Below are 25,563 nucleotides of genomic sequence, written 5' to 3'. Positions count from 1 at the left end.
GTTCTGTTTAATACCTACTACGGCCATATCTTTGTTGAAATGGATTCACTATTACGAATTGCTGCTGTACCATACATTGCTATACGAAATCATACCCCGACTCGGGTATATTTAGTACCTTGAATAAAAATGATTAGGGTACGTTTTATTCAATTAAAGCACTGTCTCTAATATACATATTATATATAAATAGGAACAAAAACCCAGACAGAACGCTTCGACAATCGATGTTTTTATTAGTTTATGATGATATGCATTATATGTATATACCTATTTTAGTGTGAACATTTTTCTTTAAATATCCTGGTTATTGTTATTGTATATAAAGCAAAGGAAAATGTTAATAATATAATAAATAAAGTTAAAGGCTATAATTATGGACGAATTTTGATCAACGTTAGGCGAACGCTAGTTTCAATAAAGTAACGTTTAAGTAATTTATTTATAGCTGCTATACCTAACTATGATGATATTATAATATTATTATACTAGGTAGGTACACAATTATGCATCTGACATGATACTGTGCGCCGGCCAGGTTCGACCGGCTGGCGGCGGAGCACCACTGCCTGCGCATCAAGCTGCTCGGCGACTGCTACTACTGCGTGTCCGGGCTGCCCGAGGCGCGCGACGACCACGCCAAGTGCTGCGTCGAGATGGGACTCGACATGATCGACGCCATTGCGTGAGTGCACCCCCCACCCCTACCCCCCGCCGCGCCCTCGGTCCCGCCGCACGGGACACTGAGCGAGCGGCGCGCGTGTGCGTGTGCAGGCTGGTGCGCGAGGTGATGGCGGTGAACGTGAACATGCGCGTCGGCATCCACACCGGCCGCGTGCACTGCGTCGTGCTCGGCCTCCGCAAGTGGCAGTTCGACGTGTGGTCCAACGACGTCACCCTTGCCAACTACATGGAGAGCGGAGGAGTGGCCGGGTCAGTACAACCAACCCAACCCACTCAACCACCACTGTTTTACTCCTAATATAAACGTTTGACTAACAAGCCACAAATAATTACTTTAAAACTAACTATTATAACAATGTCAAAATATTTGCTAAACAGTCATTTTAGGTATGTACGTCTCGTACAAGAAAACTAGCGGTCACTTGTGGTCGGCGACCGCGGCAGAGACGTACACGCGATCATCGCTCAGCCACAATAAGACATCTTGTAAAACAGACTGCATCTGAAGATATTCTGTATAGTTCTTCCTCTATACAGAAGGGTATCTCTGTATAACCTCAATAAATAATCCACTGCGTTTATTCTGACTTACTCCGTGGTGCAATAGTTAAAGCTTCCAACTGTTGCGCCGAAGGTCGTGGGTTCGACGATATCCACATCGAGAAAAACTCATATTCATTTTGTTTGCTCTTTGTTTGGGTGTTTATTATCTGTATATGTATATATTTAAACGTATAAAAACATGAATATCAGTCTCTAGTATCCATAACATGTGTGCGATTTGTTTCCCAACTGTATAATTTATTATTTATTTTTGATAGAATACTTAATGTCATAGATACAAGGCAAATATTACAGACAGACAGATGAGCAGAATTTACATCTACAACAGAACAAACACCAAAAACAGTCAATCTCGTTTTATCATCTGGATAGTATTTTGGTAGCAATTAGCAGACACTCCAATAGGTATCGACTGTTTGTTGTACTCGCGGTGCTCTGTGATCGCTTTTGAATCGGGTCCATTATATTATCATTGACTTTGTCAGAAGGATGAGTAATAAGCCAATGTACATATATACTATTTTGAGACTGAGGGTTCAAATAACGACCAGACGTTATTGTAGTCAATAATATAATTTTGTGTGTGTGTATGTGTTAGCCGCGTGCACATCACGAAGGAGACGCTCTGTTGCCTCGGCGACGACTACAAGGTGGAGCCGGGACATGGCGGCTATCGGAACGCATACCTCAAGGACCACAACATCGAGACCTACCTCATCGTGCCTGACGACACCAGCCGAGTGGTGAGACTGACGCTCTCTCTTAGTCTCGTCACGTCACGTCACCAGTACTACCACCACAGATACAAACAACACGCATAGCGTACCCCGAACGTGAAGTCTGACTCACAGGATAGTAATACTAAACTCTATGTACGTACATACATATGTATACAACCTATAACACGTTCCTTCTTTATTTGTTTTTAAATATTGATGTCATGTTTGTTAGGATCTGACTATAACTTGTACCTACAAATACTCGTAATGGTGATGTAGAGAGCGTTAGAAGGTGGTTGTGACGTGTAGTGGTGTGCGCAGGACAAGAAGCCGCAGCACTCGTTCGCTGTGAACGGGAACGTGTCGAAGGAGATGCGCGTCATGGGGCACGGCTCGCAGCACGGCAAGCACTCCTCCAAGTTAGTACCGCCCGCCGCGACACGCCATCTCCACGCATCGCACACTTACACCATACTCGGCATACATATAACCATTCCGCTCTAAAAAGTGTCTGTCCTGTGCACTGGAGTATTTTAAGATGGAGCGCTCCGGGCCTATTAGCTAGTTCGGTGATATATTACCGAACACCTTTGTCAGCATAAGGCCTAGGCCGCACTACGGTTTTTTTCGGGACCGCTGTAACCGAGAAACCGCTAAAGACGCACACACTACAATTATTAACCGTGAATTCGCCCGCGTTTTTCACAGTTCGAAGATGGACAAATTTCAAAAGAGCAGTATGTAGTGTTGCTCTGGTACTCAGAAATACAAAAAAAGATAAAGAAAATTTCACAAATGTTGGGTCCATCCACTTACTAGCAGTAGATTTGAGAAAGGTTTCTTTCATAAAAAATATCAAAATTTAAGAAAACCCCTAGAGATTTTTTTCAATTACTATCGGATGTCAGTAGCCAGTTTCATGGAACAAAATTTCGCAAATGTATTTGACATTTCAAAAAACCGCCCGCGGCTACGCATAGTGCGTGCACGGATACCTAGTTCTATGGATTACAAATTTTGTTGCGGTTTTTTTCCGCGACAATTTTGTAACATTTCGCGGTTTTAAAATCAGTCGCGGGAAAGAACCGCAAGTGCGGCCGCTTGTATTCGTTTTCGTTTTTCATAAACTGACACGGTTAATAACCGCTGCGGTTTCACCGGAGTGCGGCCTAGGCCTAATTCGCGTGACGCGTTAACTTTATTTCCACAAATCGTTAATGTACGATCAACAACCGCGTCACCCGGGTGCATTCATAACATTAACATTTAATTAATTTACTTTATATTTTAACAATGAACATTTTTAAGCAACACAATCTTTAAATAACAAATTCGCATCGCACCCTACATGGCTTTTAAATTTTTAGGCCTTTAATTTTAAATTCAAATACGTTTTATTAGGAGCTGATAATTAATGAAAATACTAAAATCTATGAACCTTATAATTAACCAACTTTTGTTAATTAGTGATTTTAGTTTTTATTTTTATTTGACTTCAAGTGAAGTTGAAGTCAAAATAAAATTGAGCTCGGGGAGATGCGGCCGCCCCGAGCCATGGCTCTCTTGGTCCCAGGGTATATCCGCCCACGGTCCTGAAGCCAGATACAATCAAAACTGTTTGCGCATTATAAATGTTTAAACTTTGAAGTGTCCGTCCCACAACAAACTGGTGTGAGGCGAGCGAGCGCGCCCTCTGTGTATAACTTTCATTTACAGGACTACAGGAGCCGCTTCAAATATTCAGTTACGTGAACTTACTTTACGATATTTTGTATCCACCGAGTGTGTTCTGTGTCTTTGATTCGTTTGATCAGAACGAGACTTTAGCATTAACATAACATATGGTAACGTGTACATCTAAACGGTCATGTTTTCCTGCACAGCTGCTGCTATAAAGCGTCGAAGTAATTAGTTGATCCCATAATGATATATGCGAGTGGTGGGACAGGATGGGCGCGGACGCGGGCGCCGACAACAAGAAGCCAGAGGACGAAGTGAACGAGTACCTGATGAAGGCGATCGACGCGCGCTCCATCGACCGCCTGCGCGCCGAGCACTGCCGCCCCTTCACGCTCACCTTCCGCGACGCCCACCTCGAGAGGAAGGTACGCGGTCGCCTCCGATACCACATTACAACACATAGCACACTGAACACAGCGGGAAGCCCTGAAAAGCCTTCTGTAAAACAAATCTAAATCTAAAGCTAAAACACAGTTTGGTTACGACGAGCGAGCGTAACGCGGCGCACCCTGCAAAGGGCATTTATTCAAATCGGACGGATTTAAAAGTTAACAGCAAAGCTCTTGCGGACACATCACGATAACTACACGTTGGGTCATTCAAATGTTATACATACCTATAGAAAGTTCTTGCCTTGTTATAAGCTAATCTATTCTATCCGACTATTGGGCATTGAACACGATATCATTATTTATTGTTTTAAAAATCTGTTGCAATACAAAACTTTGCTTTTTTTATTATTATATACAGAATATTATAGCACAAAACACTTAAGCCATTTTGAGTTTGCGCGCGAAGCGAAGTGAAATACAGTCCCCTGGTTGAGCGCACCTCGTCAACTACTTACTGTCATATAATGAGATTAGCGTCTGTAGCGCAACTCTTCCTCAAAAAGAGTACATTTATCCGACCTTGCACTGGTTCGTTAAATTGTTGCGTTCATTTTGGATCTTTTATTTAAAATCATTTCTAAAGAACTGTTAAATTTTTCAAATCCACGATAAACTGTAAATCTTCTAGGTTCATAATGATCTTAGGCCTTACAGCCCAGGGCGGGTCTCAGCCTGGTCCAGTATGTCTCTCCAGGCTGCCCTATTTAGGGCTTTCTCCTTCCAGTTCCTGACACCAATAGCTTTGAGGTCGTGCTCTACGCCATCTAACCATCGGAGTTTGCCTGCCACGACTTCTGCGGCCTTCTGGGTTGTCATATAGTAGTTGCCTTGGCATTCTGGTCTCCGCCGTTCAAACTATATGTCCTGCCCATCGTAGGTGTCCAATATTTATAGTTTTTATGATATTATGATCTTTGTAAATATCATACAATGAATATCCGTCTTAGAATCTTACGCTCGAACACAAGTAGACGGTTCTCATCCTTTTTGCTGAGTACCCATGTCTCTGAGCCATAAATAAGAATGAATCTCAGTAGGGTTTTATAAATCTTCTAGAATAAATGATATTAAATTACTGTTCACTACCCCACTATACAACTCGGGCCCAGTTTGCTGGCTGATCTTTGATTTGACTCTGATCCGAACACTACCAAACTCCACAGGGTAACCTGCTAGGAAATGTGAAAATATCCTAAGGAAATCATCCAAATCAGATCAATCATATCGGGGTCTACAGAGAATATACGCAAATACACACATTGGCCATTACCCGCTATGTATAAAGTATATAATTTGCATTACAATTTAATGATGAAAAGCAGTTCGAGCACTCAGTGTTGCAACCGAGACAATATCACAGTGACATTATTAAATCAGCGTCAGCGTACACGAAACTCCAATTTGGACTTTTTTTAAAAATAAAAACGCTTGCTTTTAATTAAGTAGCTTTAAGGCAGTTCATACGTATATAATTAAGAACTTATTATCTGAACGAAAGCTGCTTTGGACCTCTGGGCTTTGTAGAGAAATTAATATTAATGATTAATTGTGTTTCGAGGATTTCAGCACAGATTGTGAACCGAAAACCCTCGCGAACTTACAGGTTCATTAATAAAATATTCTGGATATCTGAACATCACGCCTACTCGTACTTTGTCAATGGTTGTTCAGTACATACTCATTTCTAATAGTCGAGATAAATAAAAGTCCGAATTACTATTTGCTCGTAGAAGTGTCTTGTACAAAAGAACATACCAAGTTAAGTAACATATTATGTAATAGAAGCGAGGTGCAGGCTCAAAGGCCATGTATGTTGTGCGTGTGTGGTGTGTGTGACCGTGTGTGCACTGTGCAGTACACGGCGGAGCGCGACCGCATGCTGAAGGTGTACTTCTCGTGCTCGCTGGTCGTGTACACCGCCGTGCTCGTCGTGCAGCTGCTCGCCTTCAACATGTGAGTCCCACTGCCAGTACTTACATCACTTAGTACAATCACGATCCATTCAAATATCAAAATGAACCACAGTTATTATGCAAAATGTTATCAGTAGTGGCTTATTGCGGTGCTTAAAGAAGCAAATGTAGCATTGTGTACGAGTAGTAGCAAAATGATAAAACAAAACCCGATAATTATCGCCCGATCAATATCCTTGTGTCAGCAAACTATACGAGCATTTACTCTTCAAACACCTCAGAGACTGTGTAAATTCCGTTCTAAACGTTCTTGCGTTCTACTTGAAAAGGTCTTCGAACCACCAGTTTTACTTCCATGCCAAAAGGGTGAGGATAACAACTAAGTTAATACTACTACTACTACTACTACTATACTATTACGAATGAATGATACGCAAGGATCTTGCTGCGGAATCTCGTGGATTGTTGGACTACACTATAAATACAATTGTTATTCTGGGACAAACTAGGGCCGTGTTTACATTCACGGTTCACTATCAATGTCATCTAAATTGATATCGTACACACAAAAAATTACTCAGTCTTACGTTGCATGCACGTTGCCTGCGCGGTAATCAGTCAAGCTTCCTTCATTTGCCACTAGAAGCGCTGTTCCAACTGCATACTTTGAGTTAACTTTTACGTAATCGAGAACGTTAAAAAACTCGCACGAAGCACATTGTTAAGTGTCTTATACGACTAGGATCACTATAGATTAATTATTATATTTTGTTTAGGACTCCGATTGGCATCGCGACCATGATCCTGTGCGGAATTATTGTTGTATCTGTTACGTACTTGATTTTCGCCATTGACTTGAAGGTAATCAATTTAAAATCATAATATTTAAATATAATTTGTTTACTTTATGATGATTTGAAAGACAAGACATAATGAATATTACATGTTGTAATAGTTCGCTGGTGGCAAGTTGAAGAGGATATCGAAGCGCGTGCACAACAACCGAACTCTCGCTCAGCTGATGTCGTTCATCGTGGTCGGCGCGGTCATCCTGCAGATACAGGTCGTCATGGTGAGTTGTACTCGTAGTCTCGGAGTGTGCTACTGTCTACTGTCTACTGTGTACTATGTATACAATGTACTACCGACCGCTACACAGGTGCAAGAGGTGCTCGGCGTCACCAACAACACGAACGTTCCGTCGTACGAGAACAGCGGCGGCAACTGTCCCTACGACATGAACGAGGTGAGCGATGCGTGGGTGTGCGTGCGTGTGCGTGTGTGCGTGTGTGCGCTGCGTGTTGTATTCACTTAATATGAGACAGCACACTCTTGTATGGAACAGCATTACTTGCAAGTGACCCTGATGGCGATGTTCCTGTGCGCGGTGCACCAGATACTGATCACGATGGTGAAGGTGCTGCTGCTGCTGGTCGTGTGCGTCACGTACGTGGCGGTCACCACACAGGAACATCTCTACTACCGGAACCATTTCTACGACTATCAGTAAGTGTCACGCACAGACTCGCTCACAACTCACTCCGCCTTCGTAAACGGACGCGGCTCTTGGTATATTGTTTGTATCTCGCTTATAGCTCGTAGCTCTGAACATTATGTTTAACCAGTAAAAGCGAGTTAAGAGCTTTTTACAATTCTCCTTGCTCACGACAGTTCACCGGGTCTGTGAGTTTGTCGTTTCGCACGCTTACCCGTCGACTGGCCTAATTCAAACAGGTATTTTTGCGCAATCACAAAATGTTCAACAATAATGTTTTTACAATGGAAATTTTACAAAGGAACGTTACCTTTTACAGATTACAGCTTTGTGAAAAACACTATGTAAATGGAATTATTAGTGCAAAAATAGTTGATAACCAAACAAAGTATAGAAAATTAAAAAAAAAGAATATTTTTATTAGATAACATTTGTATTTCATAGGTTTAAAAATTATGTTTACGCGTTCCATCCATCCATTTAGTATAAAATTCAAATTAGTCAAGTTCTGATCGCACAAATTATAATTTATAATTTATTAAATATTTATAATGCTTATGTTTGTAAACTACAACACACTGACCACGTAGTGTCATCTGGTTACCGGAGCTCATAGATATTATAGCGTAGCCATCGCAGTTTTGAAACATGATGGTCAAAGTCTCAATTGTGTAGTTTGAAGACTGTCCCGCCCTTTAAACCGGAACGCGTGGGTCAGGATGGTGGTATTTTTAAACGGTTTTATTTAGCTCGACCTGTACGGAATTTGTTTTTTATTTATTTGGGTCAAAATTAGAAATTGAAATTTAAGCACCTTCCCGTTGTCAGATTGATCTGAAATTTGGTACACACATTTAATTTAGATGACAATACAATATAATAAAATCAATGACATTATAAATCTAAGATGGCCGCCGATACAAAATGGCGGATTACATATTTTTCCTTAAACCCCTCAATATGGGTATCAAATGAAAGGGCTACACTAGTAAAACACGATGATTATGTCAAAATTTAAAATTCAAGATGGACGCCGTTCCAATATGGCGGACTAGGTACATATTTTTCCACAACCACCACAATATGGGTATCAAATAATAGGACTACACTAGCAGAATACTGTCATTATGTCAAAATTTCGTATTAGGTGTTACAAGTTACAAAATGGCGTATTAGGTGGGGGCATGATTAGTCGTGTCGAGAACAGTTGCGTCCAAGATTGTGTGACGTTAGAGGGGCAGATAAAAAAAAATAGGTAATTAGATACCTCGTTAGTAAGCGGTAGCTATACCACCCAAGTTAAGGTAATAGGTTAAAACGTGCCGAGGACTGTATGGCATTAGGGTGGGTAAAAATGTAATGTCGTCAGCGCTTCCCCCTCAAGATTGGGCGCATCTTGTTGTATTTTAAGCCTTGCCCCTTTGCTGGACTTCTGGCGGGGTCGACCGTCAAAATGCCCCTTAATCGTGGGAACAACATGGTAACAATAAATAAAAAAGCAAACAAAAATAAAAACGAAACTGCTACACAACGAAAAAGAAGGCTCGAAAAGGCAAAAGAAAAGTATAGAACGAAACGTTTGCACGTTTCGTTCTATGAACTAGGAAAGTGAAAATGAAACCCACAGTTGACTACAGAAACGAAGAGAACGGTTAGCAACAGAAACACCTGAGCAACATGATACCAGGTTAATAGCACAACGTGAGAGACAAAGGCAGCTGGTAGAGTCAGAAACACCTGAGCGTCATGAGTGCAGGCTAGCATCACAACGTGACAGACGAAGAGAGCTAATAGCGTCAGAAACACCCGAGCGTCATGAGTCCAGGCTAGCATCACAACGTGACAGACAAAGAGAGTTGTTAGCATCAGAAACATCTGAGCGTCATGAGTCTAGGCTAGCACCACAACGTGACAGACGAAGAGAGCTAATAGCGTCAGAAACACTTGAGCGTCATGAGTCCAGGCTAAGATTACAACGTAACAGACAAATAGAGCTATTAGCGTCAGAAACACCTGAGCAACATGAGGCCAGGTTAACAGGACGGCGTGAGAGACGAAAGGAGTTAGAAGCTTCAGAAACACCTGAGCAACGCCACGACAGGTTAAATAACCAACGTGAGCGTGCACAGAAACGCAGAGCTGAAAATCATGTACAAGCGTTTGAAAATGCCATTAACACATCGTGTATACACGTTTGTGACATTTGCACGAAGCATTGATATCCTAACCAAATTCATACTGTACGTTACAACACAGCTGTATTAGGATATCTACCTGCAGAACTGTCTTCAAAAACAACATTACTTTTATGTTCGCGCTGCCAAACACATGTGACCAGTAATAAAACAATAGCACCATCAAAGGCGTACTGGAATAATCTGGATCCAGGTTCAATACCAGATGAGATTCAAGCGCTGACGCAAGCAGAGCAGCGATTGCTGTGTAGAATCATCCCGCTTGTTAAAATCGTAAAATTTACTGGGCTATACGGGCAGTACGGTTTCCGCGGACAAGCAGTGTTTGCCCAAGATATCTTTGAGGTCAGTGAAAGATTACCTAATATGCTTCCAAGATCTTCCAGCCAGGTGGGTATCGTTGTAGTTACAGAACGTTTGGAGAATTTGAACATCACAAGAGAGTTCACAATATCTCGCGAAAAATTCTACAGCGCTTTAAGATGGTTAACTAGAAATAACCCACTTTATAGAGATGTACGCATTGACGAAAATGTCCAAATTAGTGAACAAGACTTAATACGACTTAGTGTGCCAGATATACCTGAAAACGGTGAACCTGAAAGAATTGAAATTCCAAATGTATTCATTAGTATTAATGAAGTTGCTAGAATTATTCGGGCTTCATGGCATCAAGGTGACCACAGCGTTTTCACTTCGGGATTTGCCGGCGTGCAATGTAATGGCATGCACGTTATTCACCCTAAAGCCATACAGTTTCCAGCAAAATTCAATTATGGTACGGCTGAAAGAAGGATGTTGCCCTTAGTTTTGTCATGGGCATCCACCGTCCATAAAATGCAGGGCAGCACCGTCGACCATGCAGTAGTATATTTGGGCTCAAAATTGTTTGAGGAAGGACAAGCATACGTGGCTCTAAGTCGAGTCAAGTCTCTGGAAGGGCTATCTATGTATTGAGGAATTAGATTGTACTAAATTATCAGGTAAGAAACCATGTAATAATGATGCACTGAATGAATTAAATAGAATGAGGAATATTCGGTAGACAATTTCACTAAACACTAAAAAGAAGAAAAAAAAATTGGTAAAAAAACTTTTAAGTTAAACGGTTTTATTTTATGTGCACTGAAAACTACAAAATAAATAAATAGTTACTTACCTATCAACCTACGTAGGTCATCTCGGTCATTAATATCTCTGATGGTAGTGGTTGTCATAACATGAACCATGTCAGCGGCCGAAAGGCAGTTCATGAAAGAACACTAACACCAGGGTTTGCTTGGTAGGTAAACTAAGCACACACTATAACAAGTAGGTATTTTGACCTTCTAGTTCAGAAATATTTTAGTACTAGGCAGAATAGCTTTTAGGCATATTAGACTAAAATAAAAACGTGGGGCCCCTCTGAAATCATACCTATGGCAGAGCATATCTTATACTTTGGTAGATCATGAGCTCGGCGTTCGCTGGTGAAGCCGCCACGGCTGGTTATTGATGGTCAAAACCTCCAGTTACGATTATAGTAAGTCGATTCAGCGGACCCTGGACTCCGGAGCTATGAGGTTTCGGATGCGACCGGGATAAGCCGCTAGGATGATGATGATAATGATTATAATAAGTCGATACAATCCACACTTAGTATAGTAGAAAGTAATACAGAAATAATAATGGGCCCCACGTTTTTATTTTAGTCTAATATGCCTAAAAGCTATTCTGCCTAGTACTAAAATATTTCTGAACTAGAAGGTCAAAATACCTACTTGTTATAGTGTGTGCTTAGTTTACCTACCAAGCAAACCCTGGTGTTAGTGTTCTTTCATGAACTGCCTTTCGGCCGCTGACATGGTTCATGTTATGACAACCACTACCATCAGAGATATTAATGACCGAGATGACCTACGTAGGTTGATAGGTAAGTAACTATTTATTTATTTTGTAGTTTTCAGTGCACATAAAATAAAACCGTTTAACTTAAAAGTTTTTTTACCAATTTTTTTTGTAGCTTACAATAGGCCCTAACATTGGTAAAGTAAGTAAGTAAAAACTAGACGACATTAAAATAAAATAAATTTGTGTATTTGATCAAGTAGCTATTATTTTAACCCATAATTGGTCAGTCTCATACTACTGATATGAAGAGTGCGAGTTGTATTATAAATTATCGTGAAGGCACCGGTGCGGCCTGGACTGGAACCAGCAGTGGACCAACATCGCCATAGCGCTGGGCGCCACCGTCGCGCTGCTGCTGCACTCGCAACAAACAGAGAGCACCTACAGACTCGACTTCATCTGGAAGCTGCAGGCCAATGGTAAAGATGTGCACGATTCATACTGGCAATCACAATTTAGATATTAAAAGCCTTTAGTATATACGAGTATGTAGTTTAGTTAGTTTAGTAGTCCAGTATTTTTTTGGGATTTCTACTTCTAGATTATAAATTGGAACGTAAGTTTTTTTTTTCCTAAAATGGTTGTATTTACATTTTAATAGGTTTTTAAACGTTTAATTTGAATAATTGATATTTCAAATGTCTGATATAATGGTGTTTGATTGAGCAGAAGAGAAAGAGGACATGGAGCACCTGCAGGCGTACAACCGCAAGCTGCTGGCCAACATCCTGCCCGAGCACGTCGCGCAGCACTTCCTCTGCAGCGACAAGAACATCGACGTAAGGACCGACCCCCGCCCGCGCTCACCCCGCGCGCCGACCTCGCGCGACACACCCCCCACTCACCCGACCCCCGTCCGTTCCGACAGCAATTCGACGCGCAGGAGCTCTACCACGAGCAGTGCGACTCCGTCTGCGTCATGTTCGCCTCCATCCCGAACTTCTCCGAGTTCTACGTGGAGCTGGAGGGGAACAACGAGGGCGTCGAGTGTCTCCGCCTCCTCAACGAGATCATCGCAGACTTCGATGAGATCCTCGCCGAGGAGCCGTTCAAGTACATCGAGAAAATTAAGAGCACCGGAGCTACATACATGGCTGCTTCAGGTCGATATCGGAGTCCGGCTCACGTTCCGAAACGATACTTAATTGTTATGAGTTTATTGCGCACAGAGATGAGTGTCGTTCATTGACTGCAGGCCTCACCAACTCCACTCAGGACCTGGTCGGGTACCGGCACGTGACCGCCATGGCGGACTACGCGCTGCGTCTCCGCGAGCAGCTGCAATACGTCAACGAACATTCGTTCAACTGCTTCCGCATCCGGATAGGTAAGAGTTGTTCACCGAGCGATGCGACGGCTTCCTCCGCGAACTGCACTCTGCGCGTGCGCGTCGAGCCCGGCGGAGCACTCATCATCCGGCGTGTGCCCGCAGGCATCAACATCGGGCCCGTGGTGGCGGGGGTGATCGGCGCCCGCAAGCCGCAGTACGACATCTGGGGCAACGCTGTGAACGTCGCCTCCAGGATGGACTCCACCGGCCTGCTGGATCACATTCAGGTACCATGTCTCGTTCCGCATTCTACTCTAGCTGGGCGACTGGACGCGGCCGCCGTAATGGCCGAGCTATTGATTGTATTGTTGCGTTGAACTGCACCGAGCCGCTGCTGCGATTGTGGTACCACAATGATCCAATGCTCCCCGCTGCGTAACCTGTACCTGTACCTGTGTGCGTGCAATGTTGAGCAGTGTTGAGCAGTGTTGAGCAGTGTTGAGGCGAGCGAGGCCGCGGAGCCGTGAGTGTAGCGAGCAGCGGTGTACTTGTGCAGGTGACGCAGGAAGTGTACGACATCCTGTCGGCGCGCGGGTACAAGCTTCGTTGCCGCGGCACAGTTGACGTCAAAGGCAAAGGGAACATGGTCACGTACTTCCTCGAGGGAGTCGGCGACTCCATCCCCGACGACATATACAATGTAAGTACCAAACATCATTTCTCGATGAAAATGAAACTCATCTGGCTCCAATTTACTTACTTCTAAATTAATCATATTTATTATACGATGTACCTATTTGCAATATTGCTAAACATAAAAAAAATCGGAAACTCATACCATTTACATAATATCTACAGAATAATATTATTATATGAACACAACTATTCGTGTTTCAGTTCTTAAGTTTATTTGTTTCAATAAAACTAAAAAGGAATGAGCAAAAACATGAACCGACCAGTTCAATTGCCGCAATGAAAAATTTCGTCTACCCTTAGTTAGTGACCTCGTCATGTAAAATAATGAAATGTGTTCAAAAGTTTGAGTCGCTGTCGAGTTGAGGTCGGGTGGGGCGCGTGTGAGTGTTCTCTCTGCGCCCTAGTGGCAGGGAACTATTAATTTTAATAATAACTGAAACATTACGACCGCCTTTACTAATAATTGACAAACTGCACCGCGAGTGCCAAACGTGAGCATTTCTGAACAAAAATTACACTACTTACCTACTTCTTTCTACTACTTATTATTACGTACCGACTTGATTACGGAGGGATTCATATTATTATTTTAAATATAAAACGTTCCAGAATCCCATTCCATCAACATCAAGCGAGGGCGCCGTGCCTCCCCGTCCTGAACACCGCCCTCTGGACACTCTGTCGGAGGCACACACCGATGAGGACGGCGGCCCCTCTCCGAGAGCTTCCATCCCTATGGGTACCGACACTATACTCTTTACAATCGAGCAGACCTCTATCAATTTAATGAATATTTGTTGTGAAATTATTCATGTTGAAATTAAATGAACTCTGCAGTGAATACTCGTAAAGGATTATGTGGTGACGTTGCAGAGGTTGCAGAGAGCGAGACGGCGTCGTCGTCGGCCCGCGTGGCGTCCCGTTCCCGCGAGAGTGTGAGCAGCGCGGCGAGCGCGGTGCGGGAGCGAGTGCGGCGACGACTGCAGCGCCCTCTCTCTCTCGCGGACGACGACGCCTTCCCCAGCCTCATCTCACTCGTTAACGCTAAGGCTTACTCCGCCGACTTCGACTCGGCCTTCCGCCACGAAGAAACTCTACGCGAGAGGCCCTCGCAGCCCCGCACCAGCAAGCCCGGCAAGGCGACCAGTCTCGCCGACTTCATCTTCAAGAGGAGGCCCAACAAGTCGCAATTGAACGCTGTCCACGTCATCGAGAACCCGATGAATGCCATGGACGACTTCGACTCGAGCTGCTCCGCGACCACTAAATTCTCTCCCGTCTAAATACTTCACTCAACACGTACATTTTATCTACCATCGCACCCGGGAAATATCTAAATATATATATATATATATATAAATATCAATTTCTCAAGTAAGAGGAATATCCTAGGATAAACGTATGCTTTGGACATGACAATTTAACATGTTCATTAAGTTTAGTCTAGATTATGTAGAGTCTTGCCCGAGACCAACAAGACTCGCTCTGGTGGCGCAGCACCAGCCTCGCGCCCCGGACTTACCTACGAATTTATTGATATTAGATATTGTCACTTGCGCAACTAGAAACTGTTCACATGCCCTATTAGAGTCTAGAAGTTAGTTAGGTCGGATGTTACTGCCTCAGTCGAGAGCTCGTGATGTCGGAGTCGGCGCCGCTGCATTTATTATGTTAAGTTTAGTTTCTATGCATTATACATATTATATTTGTTGAGGTCCTCTTGTGGTTAATTTTCGAAGGTCTTCGATTCCCTAAATTGATAATCGCGGTCGTGGTCGCGAAGACGCGCGCTCGGAGCGCTGGCTACTTGCTCCAACCAATACTATCGGCTCGCGTTAACATTATATTTAATGTACTGTATGTATTACCGGAGTAGTAGTCGACTATGAAAAGCGGGTCCCGTGCGTCGTGCGTCGTGCGTCGTGCGCGCCCTGCTGCAGTGTCGCTGTCCGCACAGACACGTGCGCGTCGCCGCTTAGCGTCCCGTGCCGCATTCACATCCGCCCCTCAAGTGGCTGAAGTCACGACTAAAGCACAACAAATTCAATATCAATATTTACGTGTTAGAGTCACTGACGTTACGTGAAATAATAGATTTAATCCAATAGAATTAAACATTTGTATAGAATATAAATGAACATATTATGTACATAATACTTTAATTTAGACGGTTAATTGTTGATGAGGTGACATAATCTAGTAAGTGACGTAAGTATTAAGTACTCTGGATAGTTTTGAAGCCATAACAACAATCTCAAGGTTAGAGTAGGGAGTGACAATGTCTGTTAGTGCACGACAGCGCTGCACACTTAGGCTAGTACATTAAAAAGGAAGAAGGCGTGTCTCTTGTTAGATTTAATCAGTATCTCAGTAGATATTTAGAATATATTTTTCCAACAGTACCCAAATTGTACTTTCCTCTCACGCTCATCCGCAGGAACTACTGCACCCTGCACCCTGCACCCTAGATCCTACATCACTTTGTGAATCAATTCCGTGCCGTTCTCTTCTTAGTATGAATTCATACTATATTCAATAATCGTCTCTCAAGGTGGCAAGTGAGAGAGCGACTTCCCCGTCACAGACACAATCAGTGCCCAGTTGTCTACTACGAGTATAAGAGAGCTTCGTGTGTAACGAGCCCCGCTCCGAGCTTGTCCTCGTTCGTTCAACTGAACTCACCTGATGATGATGATCTGCAGTCCCTCGGAGCGCTCACTATACTTTGGGATGCTTTATTTAGAAGCTAAATTATTTCTAGCTACTTCCACTTTCTTTCAGTCTACTGCCAGCTAGGATTCAACTGCTTCACTTTCAGAAATGAGCGCTCTAATCTTAGAATAATATTGATAGTATTAAACAATTGTAACCAGTATTAGTATTAACATTGTTGTATTATTGTATGCATTAGATACAAAAAAAGGATAAAATAAATGAAAAAAAAAAACAAGTAGAATAGAACTAGTTAGAAGTGAAGAAGAAGATCAGATTGGAGAACTATGAATGTACGTTTCTTTTCCTACCTATTTGCTGGTAGCCTAGGGGGCTATTCTAGCTACGTGCGGACTGCTAGGTGAGTTCACGGGCTCAACCTAAGAGAATTTGCTAACACTAGCCCTAGCAAGAGCAGTGCTTCACAGAATCTACTAGTGGGTCGGAAAAACGACCTACTGAAAAGATTCGGGCGAGAAACTCAGTGGACTAATATAAGTATTGATAGGTGTTGTGTAAAGAGTACCCCTTTTGCTCGCGAACCCGAGAACTTTACAGCACAGAGTCGACGGGAACTAGTACACTAAGAAAGGAAAAGAGAAAGAGAGAGGGGGAGAGAGAGAGAGGGGGGGGAGAGAGAGAAAGAGAGAGGCTAGGTTAGATAACTGTTACTTAACACTGTCATAGATTAGCTAACGTTTCCGTTTGACTGTGATGTCTATTATTTTTATTAGTTTTGTAATATACCTAATTGTAATATTAATTATTTTGATCGCTCAGAAGCATAGAGTAGATTGTTTGTTAAAAAGGTCGGGATTCTCGTAATATTTGTTTTAACTTAGCGTAGGTACATAATTAGGTTATATGTGTCGTTCGTCGTTCGACAAGGCACGGCGACGGACGCACCCCAGCGCAGCGGTGTGGTGGCGCGGACACGTCTAGGACGGCCTGGACCCACCCGCCCTCTTGCTCCTCCACAGTGCTCGTGTCATGTAAACACGTTCTCTTCTATCACTGTATACACATAGACATACTATAGTTGTATATTTAACTTCATAATCTTTAATCTTAAATTACCAACAGTCTATAACTTTCAACTTTACATTAGTAAGCTCATTTCAAATATCTACTACTTTCCAGATTGTAAATTATGTCAAAATTACTCAAAATAAGTAATAAATAAAAAATACACGTAATAAATGATTGAAATGTAATTAGTGACGTTTTTAAATCAACTAACTACCTATGAATTATTATGTTTCTCTGAAACTTTTCAATCTGGATTGAACGCTTCGTTTAGTGTTCGCCGTTCGTATCCTAGGAACTACTCCGCAGCCGCATCGGTTGCTACGATACATGCCCTCCCCTGTCTGTCCGGTGTATTGTTACAATTTTCCTCGAATATATTGTTCTAGTGGATGTGCCCTCGCCGTGTCTCTATTTATAAAATAATGTGACGAATCTTGTACATTAATGTAATACTTTTCAAGTTGTATTCATGACACTTCACACTTGCGTAGGATAACAAAACAAAATGATTGTTATCGCTTGTTACTGTATATATAATACTGGTGTCGTATAGCCGCGAGGTATGCGCGAGAGTCTGCCCTAACGAGCTGCCAGCGCGCCGCGTTACCTGTTGGCTGTTCTTGGCGAATGAATCTCCATACAAACTTTGTATATTATCAAACAACAGTCGGTTCTACCTCTTCGTCAGCGTACCTTGTACATTCGTAGTGTTAAAACGTGTAGGTATTCGATGTCGTTTGTAATTGTTATGCTCGTTTAGTCGTACCTATTAGTGCTGGGGTCTGCGTAGGTACTTGGCGCAGCTAATCTTTACGAATTGTTATTAGATTGTGCATTACGTATGTTCGTTTATTAAAGTTTATAAAATACAAAATGTAAATCATCCAAACGTAGTTTGTGACCAGCTGCCCAACCCCGAATCGTATCGCCTCATTTACTATACGTACTCGTACTGCGTAATGTTATCCAAGCACTTTTATAACTATTCCGCTTTGTTTATAAAATAATTAAAATCTTTATATTTATGTGAGACTGGAGACAAAGACGGATTGATGGGATTCAGGAATAAAACGTTAAATATTTGCCGGAAATTGTCTCTTATTCGCAATATGAATGATTTACAATGAAAGCTTGCGCATCTTGCCACAGTATATTGGGTCGTGTCTCAAGGACACTAACCGACCGAATGTCGATTGTCGAGCAACAGCATCCATAGGGCCGAAGAAGGCAGCCAGATATCGTTCTGTCTTTGTCTCAGATACTAACAATAAGTAAACGTTGACAACTTAATACTATGATTAACATTAAGAATAATGTATACTGTAGGGAATTCAATGTTCGTAATAATTATATCATTATATGTTAGTTAGAGTGTAGCGGGCACGATGGATACACACGCAGAACATTCTGTAATGCGGTATCGCATTCTAGTAAGAGAAGAGAAGGGTGATTGCGTGTGGCGCCATCTGCTTTACTTTCAACGGTACTAATAATAAGAGGCGCCCGGACTCGAGTGATGTTGCTAGTATACACTGAACCGTACGTACGAACGAACGTACGTGCTAAATAATATAACAAATAATTTGTGGCGGGCAGCCATCCTACAACACAGGATATTTGAAATTCAAAATTCAAGTCCCGAACAACAACATTCGGTCTGTCGGTCTACCGAGCAATATCATCCGCTCAGCGGAAGATCTTCCGTTCCTCGTATAGGTACCCCAATTAATTCAATAACACCTATAGATATATCAATGCAAAAAAATAAATGTACGTTTTGCATTGTTCTGAACCCGACTATGTCTTTAGTTTCACATCTCTAAATCTCAATGATCTTACGGGGAGTCGCCGTCAGCCCAAGACTCAGGTATGGTCCGGATTCCATGATGGATGGATGGACCATATTGTGATCTACTATTCTACTTTTTAAGAAAAGCTTTTAATGGAACTTTATGATTGTACGCACTGTGTTTTATTTAATAATAAACATAAAATTAAAATTAATTTTAAATCTCAATTTAAATAATCATAATAAATATTTCGAGGCGCGGAAAAAGTTACCGGCCCAGTGTTTCCCAATATGACTTTACATCAATGTAATATATATATATATATAAATATAATATGTATAAATATAAAATAATGGTGATAAGAAAAAAGAAAAAAATACAATAAAATATAGTAAATTACAGTAATGGAATAATAAATAGTAATGTACAATAACCTACATTTTTAGAATGTATACACAATTATGGCACGCTAGTTACAATTAATTAATATCTTCAAACCATTTGTGTATTCAAAAGACACGCTTTTAAATATGCTTCAAAAGAATTTAGAGATAGAGCTCCTGGTGCCGGATAGGTGGAGGAATGTTGTTCCAACATTTCGAAGCCAAGTAACGAAAGCAAATAGAAAATACAAAACAGTTCCATGCGTCTAAGTTACCCAAGTCTTCCCCTCAATTGGTCGGTTTGTTTTTACGTATTTTGTATTAAGTAATATTGTAATAATCCAACTCGAGTTTTTATTTGGACATTGATTATTTTTAGAACATCAGTTAAGACACTAAAGAAAATAGCGTAACGAACAGAAAAAAAAATCTTGAGATATCATTCGCTTCGAATTCCGCTTTATGGGCGACCCCAAATCATCGGTCACAACAAATAAATAACACGTCTAAATTATAATTCAAGAAGCGAGGCATGAACTATTTTACAAAATTGAAGTTGTTTGCCATTATTATACATTCCATATTATTTAAATTAACTCAGGCAAATACAAAACTGGGCATATTATATATTACCTATACGTCGTCTAAACGCGATGTAATTATAATTATTTTACGATAGTGTCATTAGGTATAAGTAATATAATTAAACAGATCACTTAACCCATTGTGTATGATCAGTAATATATATGCATCGTCCCACGAGTCCGGGCCAATGAAGGACCAAATCCGTGACTGAATTCTTGAGTTGGTTCCAAAAAATGAATAGTTGTACCGTGCTTCATTCTCTGCACTCGTCGCCGCCGCGGCGCCACGACCACTACACTACTACACGAGAATAATGAAATACCACTGAAGTCTGAATAGTTCGTTGTTGAGACGTGAGTGCAGCTGCAGCACCCGTCACGTCGGAGTGCATGTACTCGTGCACGTCATCTCCAATACACCCGCAACTAACTATAATGTAGGAGCCGTGGAGTTCGTACATATGTCTATCGAACTATGTCGAACAATTATTATATTAACAGTTGAGTTGATAAAATAACATGTTTAACTTAATCTCGTAACATGCATGATTCGTGCAGTTTGAACGAAGCACACAGACTAGTTTACCCCACAGTGGTATTTATCTTATTAATATTATTGAACAATTAAAAAGCGGGATCGCGGCACGAGTGTAAAGTTCCGAAGCGCTCCCATCTTAGTTATAGGTTTAGTGTGTTCTCGCCGTTATGAATGGTGAGACGGTCTTAGAGACATCCGTGTCAAAGAATTTAGTCACGCTAATGGACTTGCTCTGCAGGAGGCTTACGTCTTTCGATTTTACTAAGTGGTACCTGTAGATATTTAGTACACAACTTCGTATAACGCTCTGTCTTTTTGTAATAAATTGTGTTGTAGTGTTACATACTGTTTTATTATAGGCCCTTCACCCCAAATATTTCCTCATAAGCATTCGACAAAGTTTGGCACAACGGTTTGATTTAAAAAAAAATAACATGGACGTGGCGGACAGTCTCGTGCTTCGATATCGAGTCGAGGGAACCCGCTCCTCACCGCGACCGCATACGGCTGGAGTACCGCAGGGCCTCTCGCCGCTTCTATTAAAATTTAGTTTATTCATCAACGACATTCCCCGGTCGTCGCCGACTCAGTTAGCCTTATTCGCCGACGACACAACCGTTTATTACTCAAGTTTATAGCGAGTACCTAAACTCCAGAACGCAGCCGTGACCCTCGGACAGAGGTTCCGAAAATGGTGCATAGACATCAACCCAGTAAAAAGCATATCGGTGCTATATCAAAGGGGAAACTCTACACGAATTTCCTCCCGTATTAGGAGGAGAAATGTCACACTCCCGATCCCCCTCTTTGGCCAATCTTGAGTCAGGAAGGTCAAGTACCTGAGAGTCACCCTGGATGCGTCCATGACATTCCGCCCGCATATTAAAACAGTTCGCGACCGTGCTGCGCTTATTCTCAGCAGGCAGACTTTACCCCATGATATGTAAGCAGAGTAAAATGTCATAAAACTTGCATAAGGCCCGTCATGATTTACGCGAGTGTGGTGTTCGCTCACACGGCCGGCACACATCTAGACACCCTCCATTCCCGCTTTTGCAGATTAGCCGTCGGGGCTCCGTGATTCGTGAGGAACCTCGAACTACACGACGACCTGGGCCTCGAATTGGACCACAAACACATGAAGTCAGCGTCAGAACGTTACTTCGATAAGCCTATGACTAAGACGACTGTAACTCATATGACTTTGAAGCGTAAAAGCGGCTTGTTCAAGGTTGTATCGAACGCCAGGTCGAACGAGTTTGTATTCGTCGTGGCCTAAAGGATAAGACCTCCGGTGCATTCGCGTTGAGCGATGCACCGGTGTTGGAATCTCAGGCGGGTACCAATTTTTCTAATGAAATACGTACTCAACAAATGTTCACGATTGATTTCCACGGTGAAGGAATAGCATCGTGTATAAAAATCAAACCCGCAAAACCACCACTCTGCCTATTTCTGTAGTGAAGCAGTAATGCGTTTCGGTTTAAAGGGTGGGGCAGCCGTTGTAACTATACTTGAGACCTTAGAACTTATATCTCAGGGTGGGTGGTGCATTTACGTTGTAGATGTCTATGGGCTCCAGTAACCACTTAACACCAGGTGGGCTGTGAGCTCATCCACCTATATAAGCAATATAAAAAAACCCGTCAAAAACGGATAAAAGTAATAGCTCGTCTAAAAGAAAAAAGCTGAGTGAAGAAGGTATTACGACAGACCATGGACAAATCGATAGAACTGATGACATTGAAGAAGGAGAATCTAGCAGAAGCTCTTCTGGAAAAATCTTAAGTTACCTACAAAATTTTTTAAACTAATATGTATTTTTTTATGAAAGAAGGATTCCTGGTGGCCCGGACGCCTTTTTAATTTCACCAGGACAGATGGGCGAGCACGGGCTCAGCCAGTAGCATTGGGATTTGCTAACAGCTACCCGAGCGCCTCCAAAAGAACCTAACAACTCAAGAGCAGCACTTCGAAATCTATGCTGAGTTCGACGAGTACGGTTACTGGGGTCCCTAAGCTTGCTCGTAATGTTAGGGCTGAAAATGCAAGAGTTATTGGATCTGATGGATCGGTAAATGCGGGCCGAATGTCATGGATGCACCCAAGGTGACTCCCAGGTACTTGACTTTCCTGGCCCAGAGTATGGGTTGACCGAAGAGGGCGATCGGGGTACTTACATGCTAAAATTACAGAAAATATATAATTTTGTAACGGTTATGAAAACTTGTATTTGATATTTAAGTAATAAAAGAATAACAAAAAACTTGCAACTTAGTGCACGTGAAAGAAGTGAAACTTCAACGTACCTCGAGAAATAATAACATTAGCTTAGAAAGAAGTCGTTGCCGCTATTCGATAATTACGAAACGAGTCCTTAGGTTTTACTTAATAATATTTTTACTGATAATTGAAAACAGTTATTTTATTTAAAATACCGCATTTTTTAAATATTTTAGAAATTAAACTGCTCACACCGTTGGCCTTCCAATGTCGTAGTTTATGTGAAATCCAATAGATGTCACTAAACTAAATAAAGACCTAACTCGCTTTCTCTTTTCGCTCTCTCCACGGTCAAGTGGCTCGCGAGACGCTCTATCTAATTTCTCACTCTTGCTCTTCCTACATTGTATCTTTTCTCTCTAGCCGTAACGAATTTGTTGCTAGTTAAATTTTACTCTCAACGTGCCTAAAGAAGCTTTACTTCAAAAACTGAAAATTTCCAAGCTGACTCAATTTTTACAGATTTGGCAAAATTTTAAATTTATTTGCCACTTCAACGCGACCGCAGCACCATCTAGCAAGTATAGTTGTTTTCTTGTTAATAATTTAGGGTTTTTTTATCATCATTTATTAGCTTTCATTGAAGCTACCTGAGAGTATACTGAAGAGTTGTTGTAGACGTTGTAGTCCTACGGTACCTCGCTCTTATGTACATAGGGCCCTCACAAGTTGTCTCCGCTTGACCCTGTTGAAGAGTACAAACGTAAATTTTTTTTAACTTGCCGTATTTACAATTATTATCTTCAAATTTACGACAATTTTACATCAAGACTTGCGGTACATCTTATACTGTAAATTTAATGACCAGTTTTGGCATCAGTTTGTCGACAAGTTGAAACGCAAGTTGAAAAGCAGAGTTTGATGTAAACTTACGGTAAACATGGCTATCAGGGCTATTTCGAAATCATGTTTTGCGCACTACGATGCTTTGAACCTCATAATTTTTGCGAGATAGTATTGTTTAAATAGGTATAGAGCATTTTATGCTTACATATTTGGTAGTAGGCTTTCGGCGAAATAAAATAAATTAATCACAGATTTTGTTGATTTAATAATTCACTGCATAAAACGAAAACCTAATAATTTATAATTGAAATGATTTTATAGCCTATTAAGACTTTTTATTGGGAACTCAAAGTGTAAAGTTATAGCAATTATTGAATGTTGTCTATTTATAATTGTTTAAGTATAAGCGACCTATTTAAAAAAAATAGACTTGGATGTATGAACAGTGTTTTCTTTGCTTGTCCAAATACATAATACATTATAGCTGTCCTATTCAGTACGGTACCGTAAAATGGGGTAAATAGGGACAAAATCGACCTTCAGATTGAATTTTAAAATAGTTCCAATTAAATAGTCACTGCTCAACCAAAGAAATAAGTTGAGTCTTGAACGTACCTAGGTGATTAAAACCGTTACATTATTTTAATTATTCATTTTAAAGAAATAATCGGTAAAATAATGGCCGTCCCAATTTACCCCGCGTCCGGGGTAAATTGACACGGGTAAGGGTTAAATTGGGATATTTGTAAGGGTTGTCAGCTCGCAATACTGCGATATATAATAGGTAGGTAGGTAGATGCCATACAATTATTTATATGGACCGAAATGATGAATACAATCCATAATTTAAGCACAATACACAACATAGTGTAAATTAAGCTGATTTCTATTCCGAAGCGATATGACGTGAATGATAATCAACAATACAATGATCAAAAAAAGTATGTGCATGTTATATTTTAGAAAATTATTATTTAATTTCCTTAAAAATCACAACTCTGAAACAAAATCATAAAATAGAATAAAAAATAGAAAACAAAAGGACTGGAAATGCAATAATACAATTTCATTTAATCAACAACGACGCGTGAATAGATTCTGAAATAACAAAAGTTTTGATTCATTTGAGTTCTTTTTAATTTAATTTCTTTTTATTGCTGTAAAGGACATACGACCGGGCAGATATTACAAGGTAAATGTCGCGAAAAAAAAGTAATTATATGTATACTTTTCTTTTATCTATAATACTTACATAAACTAACTGATAAACACCTTCTTTACATCACGCAATTGAGTGATAGTATAGGCTAAAAAATCTATTATAAGATATCAGTGACAACCCTAACAAGCCATCCCTATTTTGTCTTTTGGCGCTCCAAGTTTGTGTTTTCTCGTCCCTAATTTTTCCAGTCTCGTTCCAAATTACCCCACATACGTCCCAATTTTCCACAAAAAGAAAGGAAAAAATATACATTTTTTATTTTGTCGAAATATTGTATTTAAAATAAAAATATTGCAACTTACCGTTTGTTTTGGTATTTCCAGGTGTATTAAAAACTTATATAAACTGTGATCTTATTGAAAAAACAACGATAATATTACTTTTTTGAAAAGTTCTTTAAGCTGTTTTATAACGCACTTTTCAACCACTATTTTCAATTTAATTTGATGAATTTTTGGGACCAACTTAACTCATATTTAGTACTTCCATAGTTAACTTGGTTTTTCTTCTATACATTGACAAATATTACCTTAAAGAAAATTAGGTAGATTCCGTGCTACAGGTACTTTAGAATCTTCCGCAGGTTTGTCCCAATTTACCCCAGAATCCCAATTTACCCCATGTCATGGTACTTATTTGTTAGGTAGGTACTATACCTACCTATTGATCGCTACAAAG

At 41.0% G+C, this 25,563-nt stretch overlaps 1 protein-coding gene across 3 annotated transcripts in view; it reads left to right on the top strand.

The window, feature by feature from the left end:
- The window catches only part of LOC114247436 (adenylate cyclase type 6), a 181,225-nt gene extending 160,290 nt beyond the window's left edge, over positions 1 to 20,935 (top strand). For all 3 annotated transcript variants that reach the window (XM_089739824.1, XM_089739891.1, XM_089739792.1), the window contains exons 14-31: positions 539 to 685; positions 775 to 933; positions 1,847 to 1,991; positions 2,289 to 2,386; positions 3,916 to 4,072; positions 5,955 to 6,052; positions 6,789 to 6,873; positions 6,968 to 7,084; positions 7,172 to 7,258; positions 7,358 to 7,518; positions 11,872 to 12,011; positions 12,262 to 12,371; positions 12,461 to 12,695; positions 12,788 to 12,919; positions 13,025 to 13,149; positions 13,419 to 13,562; positions 14,168 to 14,297; positions 14,432 to 20,935. In XM_089739824.1, coding sequence (XP_089595950.1) covers positions 539 to 685; positions 775 to 933; positions 1,847 to 1,991; positions 2,289 to 2,386; positions 3,916 to 4,072; positions 5,955 to 6,052; positions 6,789 to 6,873; positions 6,968 to 7,084; positions 7,172 to 7,258; positions 7,358 to 7,518; positions 11,872 to 12,011; positions 12,262 to 12,371; positions 12,461 to 12,695; positions 12,788 to 12,919; positions 13,025 to 13,149; positions 13,419 to 13,562; positions 14,168 to 14,297; positions 14,432 to 14,841 — 2,680 coding nt within the window. In that variant the 3' untranslated portion in view covers positions 14,842 to 20,935. The remainder of the gene's footprint in view (positions 1 to 538; positions 686 to 774; positions 934 to 1,846; positions 1,992 to 2,288; positions 2,387 to 3,915; positions 4,073 to 5,954; positions 6,053 to 6,788; positions 6,874 to 6,967; positions 7,085 to 7,171; positions 7,259 to 7,357; positions 7,519 to 11,871; positions 12,012 to 12,261; positions 12,372 to 12,460; positions 12,696 to 12,787; positions 12,920 to 13,024; positions 13,150 to 13,418; positions 13,563 to 14,167; positions 14,298 to 14,431) is intronic.
- Positions 20,936 to 25,563: the final 4,628 nt, after the last annotated feature.

This window comes from Bombyx mandarina, chromosome 01, assembly GCF_030267445.1.
Source record: "Bombyx mandarina strain Sakado chromosome 01, ASM3026744v2".
Taxonomy (NCBI): Eukaryota; Metazoa; Arthropoda; class Insecta; order Lepidoptera; family Bombycidae; genus Bombyx; species Bombyx mandarina.
This window is presented reverse-complemented; position numbering and strand designations above follow the sequence as displayed.